The sequence below is a fragment of the Lepidochelys kempii genome, chromosome 4 (assembly GCF_965140265.1).
Source record: "Lepidochelys kempii isolate rLepKem1 chromosome 4, rLepKem1.hap2, whole genome shotgun sequence".
Classification (NCBI taxonomy): Eukaryota; Metazoa; Chordata; order Testudines; family Cheloniidae; genus Lepidochelys; species Lepidochelys kempii.
Window position 1 is genome coordinate 39,093,339 of NC_133259.1, and position 12,233 is coordinate 39,105,571.

General features: G+C 41.3%; 1 protein-coding gene across 1 annotated transcript in view; it reads right to left on the reverse strand.

The window, feature by feature from the left end:
* PRDM5 (PR/SET domain 5) overlaps window positions 1-12,233 on the reverse strand; it is a 138,212-nt gene that overhangs the window by 34,258 nt on the left and 91,721 nt on the right. Inside the window, exon 17 of the mRNA XM_073341010.1 lies at window positions 7,674-7,759. Within this exon, the coding sequence (XP_073197111.1) occupies window positions 7,674-7,759 (86 nt within the window). The remainder of the gene's footprint in view (window positions 1-7,673; window positions 7,760-12,233) is intronic.

The following is a 12,233-nucleotide window of genomic DNA, read 5'->3' on the forward strand; positions in this document are numbered from 1 at the left end:
TTCATTTGTGGGATGTCTTCTACATCTCTTAATATCAATTCAACAATATACACTGTATGAAAAATAGGCATGCCATTACTACATGGACACAGCCATGAATCATTTTATACCGCAAAATACTGTATACAACATCAGTATACATTATTTGTATGCTTAAGTATCCAGGCCATATTTAAATTGTTCAGATGAGAACTGAATAAAAAGTTTCTCCAAATAAACAAAAAATACTCAGCTATTGGTCACCAGTGACTGTTTAAAATGCTTTATACATGTTTGTTGACAAGTTTTCATGGTTTGCTATGAGTGTATTTCTAACAATGTAAACAATAGTAAGGTCAAAGTGTAGATGATGATATTTAGTCAAATCTTTTCTAAGGTCATGAAATTTCAATTTGGAACAAAACCCAAAAATGTTGAAAGGGAATGAATCCCCAGCTCCAGGGCGCTTCACTGGGTAGGCTGCCCTGAGCCATGGAAGCCTTGGGTGCCCCAGGGTCCCAACATACTAGAACACTCATATCAGAGGTGAACCTACATCCCAAATGCTCAAACCACTGTACTGAAGGTTATAAGAGAGGGCTCCTCTTTTGCTTGCCCCCCACTCCCACCAGCATGAGGTTAGGTGTGCTCTGAGAATGCCTAATGGATGTTGGCTCCACAGGCAATATAGGTGTAGCAAATCCTAGTCTCAGGATCCCATTGGGACTTAGCCGCCTGGGTGCCTAGACTGACACTACTGTGTGTATGCCCACTGGCAGAGATTTAGGGTATGTCTACACTGCACACTAAGCCTAGGCTCTAATTCAGGTGTGAGCCCAAGCAGCCACCTTCTGCCCACACACAAATTCAGTCTGTTTCAGGTCAGTAAGCACTCAGTACCCTGCTAGGAAGGTGGGTCATAGCCTGAGTCTTGCTGTGACTTGGGTCGACGCCCTGTCATTTTACAGTGTAGATGTGACCCAAGTCACAGACCTGAGTCAGAAGGTCTGTGTAGTTCTGTACAGACACCGTAGCATGGCTATGAGACCTGTACCTGGGTCTAGGAATTGTAAACTCAGGTTTTCAGTTTAGTCTGCATGCTCAAACAAGGGCTTGGAAACACCGTGTCCACAAGCCCAAGTCCCACAGTCGTAGGTTTAGAATGCAATGTCAACATATCCTTGAGCACCTATGGGACTTTAATGGTGCACTCTCCAGGATTAAGGAATTTTAGGTGCCTCCAGAGTTAATTGTCAGCTGAGCAGGGGTTCTGAGGATCTCAGTGGCACCTACGTGTTGGCCTGAAACACCCAGGTCCCTTTATGTATCCCTTTATGTATCCCTTTATGTATCATATGGAACTACAGGTTTAAAGGTATCCAAATTTATATAAAAGTTTGTAAAAACGTATCAACTAATATGCACATTAAGAAACCAAATACATCTCAATATTTTGGCCTAACCTGAATGTATTTGAAATTTGAATAAAGCTATTTACTGTTCAGACTGGGGTTTGCAGTGTGTAACCCTCAGGATGCAGAAGTGGTTTGACGGCAGAGGGAATGTTGAATGGTCAAAATTTCTCTAAATTTTCAGAAGTGCTCAGAATGGAAGGTCCTTCATTAAGAAAAATCACAATTTCCAATGTGTTTATTATACTATTAGTTACCTTTCAAACAATTACACCTTCATGGAAATTAAGTTTTCTGCTATCCAGATGCAAATATGGAGTTGGGGTATGAAGGAGAGGGGAGCATGAGAGCAACTTAATTATAGCGATAATCTTGTTTACTCAAAACATGCCAGTACTGAGCCCCACTATTTTGAAATAAAAGATCCCTACTCTGGTGTGAGCTTATATAAAATGTCACTCATATATAAACAAACTTGACTTTTAAACTTCAGAACTATGGGTTAAGTGGTATATAAACAACATGACAGCACTAAAGTCAGGAATTCAAACAGAATTCTGTGTCTGCCCACAACATGGCTGCAAGGATTTCCACTCACTTGCTTGTCAAAAAAGAGGAGAAATCTGACATTCCAGCCTCCTGTTGGGCAGTCTTGACATCTCAGATGTATTGAAGGTTACTTACCTGTCCAATAAATTGAGTTCTTTGAGATGTGTGGTCTCTATTTGTATTCCACTCCAGGTGAGCATGGACACCACGTGCCTGAGACAAGAAGAATTTTGCTAGCGGTGTCTGTTGGTCTGCACCTGTGACCTTCTCCTCCTCCTGAGGGTATAAATGGCAATGTGGACTGACCGCCTCTTCATTTACCTTTCTACCATGAATAGCCTCAGGATAAGATTCCACAGCAGAGACGAAGGAGGGTGGGTAGTGGAATATAGATATGGACCACAGATCTTGAAAAATTCCAGTTTTAGCAAAAATCTTCTGATCTCAGGCACATGCACACCTCAAGCAGAATACATATAGAGACCATCACTTGAAGAAGAACTTTATCATATTCTTTAGCAATAAACAACATTTATAGAAAATACATTTCTACTCAGTAAAATCCAATTACCAATGTCTCCTTGTTGCTGCAGACTGAATAGTTAGTGTGGCTGGTTGAGCTATTCTCACATGCAGACACAGAGCTTGAACCATTTCCTTTTTCCTCCTACCCTCATATTCACGTAAGTCCTTAGTCCATCTTTCATTCAGCCCCATATTTTACATGTCTTTTAAAGCCAGCTGGCAAGTTTCAAAGGTGTTAATGGTGTTTTGCTTACATACAACAGTGGCAATGTGGAAGACATATGGGAATACATGTAAGCAACATATTACGTAAAAGGCTCTAGCGAGCTGCCAGACTGAGGAGACAATATGTATATATATAAAAATTCCCTACAGAAGTGCATAGAATCATAGAATATCAGGGTTGGAAGGGACCCCAGAAGGTCATCTAGTCCAACCCCCTGCTCAAAGCAGGACCAATTCCCAGTTAAATCATCCCAGCCAGGGCTTTGTCAAGCCTGACCTTAAAAACCTCTAAGGAAGGAGATTCTACCACCTCCCTAGGTAACGCATTCCAGTGTTTCACCACCCTCTTAGTGAAAAAGTTTTTCCTAATATCCAATCTAAACCTCCCCCACTGCAACTTGAGACCATTACTCCTCGTTCTGTCATCTGCTACCATTGAGAACAGTCTAGAGCCATCCTCTTTGGAACCCCCTTTCAGGTAGTTGAAAGCAGCTATCAAATCCCCCCTCATTCTTCTCTTCTGCAGGCTAAACAATCCCAGCTCCCTCAGCCTCTCCTCATAACTCATGTGTTCCAGTCCCCTAATCATTTTTGTTGCCCTTCGCTGGACTCTCTCCAATTTATCCACATCCTTCTTGAAGTGTGGGGCCCAAAACTGGACACAGTACTCCAGATGAGGCCTCACCAATGTCGAATAGAGGGGAACGATCACGTCCCTCGATCTGCTCGCTATGCCCCTACTTATACATCCCAAAATGCCATTGGCCTTCTTGGCAACAAGGGCACACTGCTGACTCATATCCAGCTTCTCGTCCACTGTCACCCCTAGGTCCTTTTCCGCAGAACTGCTGCCTAGCCATTCGGTCCCTAGTCTGTAGCTGTGCATTGGGTTCTTCCGTCCCAAGTGCAGGACCCTGCACTTATCCTTATTGAACCTCATCAGATTTCTTTTGGCCCAATCCTCCAATTTGTCTAGGTCTTTCTGTATCCTATCCCTCCCCTCCAGCGTATCTACCACTCCTCCCAGTTTAGTATCATCCGCAAATTTGCTGAGAGTGCAATCCACACCATCCTCCAGATCATTTATGAAGATATTGAACAAAACTGGCCCCAGGACCGACCCCTTTAGCATTATAGCATTATTATGGCTAAGTGCATAAATAACAGAAGGAAAATCCCAATGAATTACACTTCTCAGAAGAGCAATTCTGTAAGTATTCCAGTTCTGGCAAATAAAAGCTTCTTACTTCTTTGAAATGACTAATTTCCTTAGACTGTAGAATAATGTGCATCTGTTAGCATTTCATTGTCTGCATTATGCAGATGATCAAGATCTATCCACACAAAGTGAAATTTACAATACTTTTCTATTCCACAAGGGGTGTTTGTGCACACCCAGCCTAGAATCTGTCTCCAAAATGGTTTCTTCGTGGGGGTACGGGAGACCAGAAGTAAATAGCAAAAGGCTGGTTATGATGACTTTACATCACCCAAGTAGCGGAAGACACAGTGAAGATGACTGAATGTAGAAGCTGTGACATGTACATGATCCTGGAGGGGGTACCTGAAAAGAGTTTCATCCGCATGAAGTGCCGCCTGATAGAGCTGATGGAAGAAAAGATCAGAGGATTGGAGATGCAGGTGGAAACTCTGGTTGAGTTTAGAAGGGGGTTCGAGCGGATAATGGAGCAAAGACATGAGGAGGCTGAAGGGAAAAGCTCAGATTTGCAGATGGAAGCAGGACCAAAGAACTCTGAGGGGATACTGCTGGGTGAGAAAAGTGGACAGTGGAAGCATATGACTAAGAGAACCAGGCAGAGGAAAAGATGGGCTAGTGAAGGAGAAACAGAGCTCAGGAACAGGTTTGCAGAGTTGGAAAATGAAGAAGGAGCACAGCAGGTGGTCGCTGAAGGTGAGAGGGCAAGGAAGAAGAGAAGAGCAGCTAGTTCTATAGGAAGAGGGCAAGAGTCAATGGAGATAACACCAAATATGAGCCCCAGGAGGATGCAGAATCGGTTGCAGAGGATTGCAAGGGACAATAGGAATCGAGAAGACTTGCAGCCAGAGGGAAGAAGGGATAGACTGGAAAATCACACCATCACCAGGAAAAGGCAGGTCTATGTGATTGGGGACTCCTTACTGAGAAGGCTAGACAGGCCTGTAACAAGAGCTGATCCAGAGAACAGAAGGGTGTGCTGTCTGCCGGGTGCTAAGATACGAGATGTGGACCTGAGGCTGAAGAGGATCCTAACGGGAGTGGGAAAGAATCTCCTGATTGTCCTTCATGTGGGAACAAATGATACAGTAGATTCTTGCTGGAACATATCAAGAGAGACTATGCCAGGCCGGGGAAGACGCTTAAGGAAATTGAGGCTTAGGTGATCTTCAGTGGGATTCTGCCTGTTCCTATAGAAGGGCAACAAAGGTGTGACAAGATTATGATGCTCAACAGATGGCTTAGGCACTGGTGCTATGAGGAGGGCTTTGGGATGTATGGCCACTGGGAAGCATTCATGGACAGAGGACTGTTCTCATGGGATGGACTTCACCTGAGTAAGGAGGGAAATAGATTTCTAGAATCGAGGATGGTACAACTGATCAAGAGAGCTTTAAACTAGGAATCTGAGGGAGATGGTTGGGAGATGTCCAGGTAATCTCCACGCCGGATTTTAACACTGAGCGGGAAGAAAACGAAGTAAGAAAGGATAAAGCCGTGGGTAGTAGAATGGCCATAAGGAGGAAGGGTAGTGTACATACCTGTCTAATAGGTGAGACTGGCAGTAGAATGTCTGTGCCTAATCAGGTACAGAATGTGAGCGAGACCAAACAGCAAAAATTAAGATGTTTGTACACTAATGCGAGGAGCCTAGGTAACAAAATGGAGGAACTAGAGCTACTGGTGCAGGAAGTGAAACCAGATATCATAGGGATAACAGAAACATGGTGGAATAGTCGTCACGACTGGACTACAGGCATTGAAGGGTATGTGCTGTTTAGGAAAGACAGAAATAAAGGCAAAGGTGGTGGAGTAGCATTGTATATCAATGATGAGAAGATCTGGATGACCTTGTAAACTGGAGTAATAGTAATAGGATGAAATTTAATACTGAAAAGTGCTAGGTCATGCGTTTAGGAATTAATAACAAGAATTTTTGTTATAAACTGGGGACTCATCACTTGGAAGTAACAGAGGAGGAGAAAGACCTCGGAGTATTGGTTGATCACAGGATGACTACGAGCCGCCAATGTGATATGGCCATGAAAAAAGCGAATGCGGTCTTGGGATGCATCAGGCGAGGTATTTCCAGTAGAGACAAGGAAGTGTTAGTACCGTTATACAAGGCACTGGTGAGACCTCATCCGGAATATTGTGTGCAGTTCTGGTCTCCCATGTTTAAGAAAGATGAATTCAAACTGGAACAGGTACAGAGAAGAGCTACTAGGATGATCCGAGGAATGGAAAACCTGTTTTATGAAAGGAGACTCAAAGAGCTTGGCTTGTTTAGCCTAACCAAAAGAAGGCTGGGGGGAGATATGATTGCGCTCTATAAATATATCAGAGGGATAAATACCACAGAGGGAGAAGAATTATTTAAGCTCAGTACCAATGTGGACACAAGAACAAATGGATATAAACTGGCCATCAGGAAGTTTAGACTTGAAATTAGATGAAGATTTCTAACCATCAGAGGAGTGAAGTTCTGGAACAGCCTTCCAAGGGAAGCAGTGGGGGCAAAAGACATATCTGGCTTCAAGACTAAGCTTGATAAGTTTATGGAAGGGATGATATGATGGGATAGCCTAATTTTGGCAACTAACTGATCTTCAACTATCAGTGGTAGATATGCCCAATGGCCTGTGATGGGATGCTAGATGGGTTTGGAATCTGAGTTACTACAGAGAATTCTTTCCTGGGTGACTGGCTGGTGAGTCTTACCCACATGCTCAGGGTTTAGCTGATCGCCATATTTGGGGTCGGGAAGGAATTTTCCTCCAGCGCAGATTGGCAGAGGCCCTGGGGGTTTTTCGCCTTCCTCTGCAGCATGGGGCATGGGTCACTTCCTGGAGGATTCTCTGAACCTCCAAGTCTTTAAACCACGATTTGAGGACTTCAATAGCTCAGACATAGGTTAGAGGTTTGTTACAGGGTGGGTGGGTGAGATTCTGTGGCCTGCGTTGTGCAGGAGGTCAGACTAGACGATCATAATGGTCCCTTCTGACCTTAAAGTCTATGATTCTCATATGCAAGCAGAATTCACAGCTGGCTGTTTAAAACCATCCCTTTTGCTCGACCGGCACAAGGGGGACAGAGTGGGGCAAGGGTTGTCTTCAGTACATAGATATACATGATGAGCCTTTTAAACCAGAACAGATGACTCCGGGGATAGCTGTAATCCTAAAGTCAGAGAATAATCTTCAGAGACATCTCCCAGCCTGCATTACAGATATTATTCCTACCTTCTTCACAAGGTTGTTTTAAGACTTAATTGATATTTGTAATCAATTAAATGGGTAAAAGCACTGCACATGCACAGAGTACCATTGTTGTTATTAAGACAGACCGAGTTTGCCAGAGAGTACATTTGGAGGTGCGAGAAACACAAAAATGTTGGGCATTTAACTCTCTCTCTCAATAATAATGATGCTTTTATAGAGAGACTAACCTATTATTTGATTTTAAACACTGAACAAGTCCCAAGACAACTTTGTTAGGAAGATAGGAATAATTCCCCCTTTTTATATGGAAAAAATGAGGCACAGAAAAATAAACCAACTGGTCCAAGGTCACACACAGTTCACTGTAGGAATCAGAAATAGAATTCTAAGATTATTAATTTTTATGCCGTTTTCCTCTGTTTTGAAGCACAAATATCGTTAAAACATCCTCCCTCTCTACAAACAGCAATAATTTATTTCCCTGCATTGTCCGTGGACAATCATGGTTCTTAAGTAACAATTAAATTTAAGTAAAGTAACGATTACCCTTGTATGGGTGCGAATGTGCATCTTTAGTCCATCATTCTTGCTGAAAGCCTTGTCACAGTAAGGACACTGGTAAGGGCGCTCACCTGAAAATAAGATGAGCATCAGAGTCAACAAATGCAGACGGCGGAAAGAAAGCATTGCCTCAGTACATCAAGGCAGCCCAGCATGGTTGTGTGTCAAACATTATTATGTTCTAGTGTTCATGTGCAGTTCAAACAGAGTGAAAGAGATCTGAGCGTTAGGGAAACTACATGTAAAGAACAAAAGATCTGTTTGGACAGCATGCAAGGCTGTATCAAAGTATCACTTTCAACTGCTTGATTTTGTCATAAAATATGAATACATGCAGAGCGGGATTTAAAAAAAAAGCTGCAGTCCTGGTGACAACTGGGCTAGGATGAATTCTATTGTGGCTAGTACATGGTCACTTTTACAGTTAGTCATTAACTGTTCTCAAAGTACAGTACATTTCCCTCACTTCACATCTATTCATCATTAGAGCCATTTGGGTGTCACAAGCCAATTTAATTATAAAACCCACTTCTGTTCGTTTGTTGCATTTAACTAAAAGAATGCCAGCAAGATCTGCCCTACGGGAGGCACAGCAGCTTCTGTGAGGTGCCCAGTGACCGCAGTGGGAGTAGAGAGCGCTCAGCACCTCACAAGAAGCCCTCTGTACCTCACAGGATTGAACACTTACATTGATGTAAATCAGTACAGTTTCTGCTGACTTCAGTGAAGTCACTCTGAATTTATACCATATAACTCAGAGGCTGGGCCATTCAGATCCACTCAGTAGAGGTTTTCTGGAGCAAGTCCATAATTTAAAACTAGTGATAAAGCTTTACAATTTCTTACGTACATTTTTCTTTTCGAGTATTTTAGGCAATGTACTGGAATAAGACTCCAGCATCTAGGCTAATTGCACACAAAAGGCTAATCAACAAAATCAGATTGCTTCCATCACCAAACATATTTTTCAACAAGCTAATCTCCGTGAACTAATTTTCTAACTAAATGGAATCTGTTCCGGCTAATCACATTGATGCCTGGTCAACACATCTTTATGTGCAGATACAACAACCCCCTTTAAGCCAATCTAGGAAAACTCAATTGTTCATAAAAAAAGTCTTTGCATGCATGCAAAGCTCTGACAGGTTCCAAGCACTATACAAACATTAACTGACCTTCACAGCAATCCTGTAGGGTAAGCAAGAAAGATTATCACCATTTTAAAGATGGGAAAACTCAGGACAAGTTGCAATGATTTGCCCAAGGCCGCAGAGTGAGAGAAGGGAAGGGACAGCTTTATACTGAGGGCTTTCTGACTATGGGGACATTCGTTCGGTCTTGGAGCAAGGCAGACCTCCCCCGCCCCCTTTCCAGTCTTCATTTCACTGTTTGAGGTGCTCATCCTTGAGGGCTTGACAGAAAGATGTTCTATGTTTTTTTACGAATGAACAAAAAGTTGAGGAATTGCAAAAGTGTGCGGCCTAGAGAAATAGTTTTTTAAAGTCACACACTGATTACATTACAGCTGACCCACTGGGTTACACTGCTGCATGTATAGCCTTCTCGGAGCCATTGACTCCATTCATTTTAGTGAGGCCAACTCTCAAGTAAGGGTTGTACAACTTGGCCTTTAATAGGCTGGCCCATTCTTTAATGCCTGTGGGGAAAGATCCCACCTAAATGAAAAAAACAACAGAAACAAAGGCAATGGAGTACTTGTGAAATGCAAACACGCCCCTCTCCTCCACCCTGCCTTATCTTATTAAGTACAAATATATGGACTTGGCAAAGGTATCTTTTAACAAGGCTGCTGTGTGATTCTGTGTTCTGAATTAGAAGTTTCACATCTGTTTGAAACATGACACTATCTCTCATGACCCCGATGTCCCTAATTTATGCCATGAGCCTTCGAACTCTGTAGGAGCTGCTGGTGCTCAAACATTTAATTAATCCAGCTGACATTTTTATGTTTTAAAGCTTTTGTATTTTGAAGGTAAAGTCTGCAGAGGTCTGTAAGCAGATGAGTGCTGACAGCTAAGTGCTACCCCCCATTCTTCTTACAGAGGAAGGCTTTTGCTTACAGAGATCGCTTAGAGCTAGTCTGAAATCTATTAATACTGTCCTTCACAAATTTATCATGTTGTTTATGGTTCTTGATGAATAGATGTTTAACAGCTTTCAGCGGATGCCAGTAGAGGGCAACACTGTGACTTTATATCAACATGTTGTACCTGATAAAGCCTGCCTATGATCAGCCATCACATACTGTAAATTTGCAACTTACAACTCTCTGGTATGCAGCTCAGAATTCTATTTTTTATCATTCAACAGACATGGAGACTGGGGGTTGATGGGGGGGACAAAGTCATTAAGACCTCATGTTTTACTGAATTATAAAAGTGTCTTCTCAACCATAACTATAGCATCAGTGATGATTGATAAAACATCTTTAATAAGATCCTAACTCATTTTATGCTTATTCTTATTTTTGTTGTTTCTTTACCAGTTAAATTTTCTAAAACATTTCATGTATGTGCCCCAAATGTGAACATACCTATGTTTATTTGCTCTTATGTGAGCAACTGGCCCTTTTAGGCATGCAGACTGGCTGCATGGACTAAACTGTAAGCATGTAGTTACCTAGTTCATTTACACGGATCCCTCTCCCACAGATATCCTTAGAGTTCTGCATGATTAATGATGGGTTCTATTCAAGCCAAATTTGAATCTGCAACTACAGAACCTTTAGTACAACGCAAAAATCCTAACCTTTTCGTAACTGATGCAGAAATGAGTGTGTGTGTGTAAGTATGGGTGTATGGGGAATGAAAAAGTATTATGTCAGCTTTTAAAATTATTACATGCTTCCCGGCCCCCCCCCCCCTTGAATAAATGAAACCTGATTTGGATTTCAAGACTTGGCATGCAATCCTTAGTATACCTGCCCAAAATTTCCCTTCCCCGCTTTGGATTAGATAGTACTACCCTTATTTACATCAGTGATCACCTGCTCACAAAAGAATGCCAATAGTGGATTCCTTAATGAGACTGAGTGAACAGGTGCTTTCTAATATTTGTACAGATTGCACAATAAAGGCCATTTTTGGCCCTACTGACTAAATTTCAAGTTGTCCTAAAAGAAGAAAAACACCTTTGTTCCAAAGCATATTCAAAAATAATAAAAACTATACATTTCTTCTGTTTGTTCCTGTTAAGTTTTTGCCCAGAGGGAATTTCGTACTGGAATATATCTTAAGTCTTGAAATAAGAGGTTCTCTCACTCTAAGAAAGTCAAGAAGTATTAGACATTAAAACAGGAGGAGCAAGTGCTATATAATAAATGCTGCTGGGGAGGTGACATTATCCATCTATGCTTTGGGATTTGTCTGTGATCAACTAACAACCACCAAAAGTCAACTGTAAAAATTGGAATTCCAAGCCTAGCTTCAGATCAATTCAGCCACAATAAATACTTGGGGATTTACAGGTGTAAACCTTCTCTGATCAGGAAGGGACTTGATCTGTTGTGTTTGTGGAAGAGATTAAAAATAAGATCAATAATGTTAAGAAACGAAAATCTTCAGCAACTCATGTTTGCCCAGATCTTGCAATATCCACCTTTTTTCTCCTCTCCCTACCAAAAAAACCCCCACAACTGTTACCAACCTTTATTTGGAATATTTATTTGTAAGCATGTTTTCAATGTTTATTTCATTTTTTTAAAATGTTCACAGTTGTGCAAAATTTTGGGTTGTAAGCATTTTTTAATTTTTATCTATTTAAATTTTCAGTTGTGGGAAAGTATGGGTGGGGGTCAGATGACAGTTATTTAATGTAGCAGACACTGAGATTAAAAAAGTTAAAGTTTATACCTGTTAAAGCACAAATTGTCCACATTACAGGTCAAAATATGCAAAGTAAATATCCTAAAATCAAACTCTAGTTCTCAAGCAGCATTGTTCTTACTTTGCCTATCTGTAAATTTCAATCATCATTAATGGAAATTGTGTGTGTGTGTGTACGTACGTACAGTGAAATCAATATGTACCAATAAAAATCAAATACTTCCAAGCCTAATTACATTGCACTGGCATTCATTTTGTTTAATTTAACTTTAAAAAAATTAATATCCATCCATGAGATACCTCTAATGTGTAGCTTGTTCTCTCACTGATAGGTGATTCCTCGTTACAATTATTAGTGTTATATGTGGTTCATCTAGCCTTGTATCATCCTGTCTGATTTTTTACTGGAGTTTCTTTATATTAGTTAATTTAGAATTTGACAGAGTTAGAGCACTAATGTATCAGATAGTATGTTTAAAAGTATGTGAGCCCTGAATGCTGGTTCAGTTGAAGATTTTGCACAGTGGGTCGACTGAAGTCAGAGGCAGCCTTTCCACTGATTCCAGTGAGCACTGGATCAGGCCCAATGGGCTTAATTTAAAATAAAATTTATTTTTTTAACGATCTTGCAGAAAATTATTTTTAAGGAGCCAATCCTGTGAGTGTTGAAGACGTTCAGAACCTTCCATAAGGCACTTAG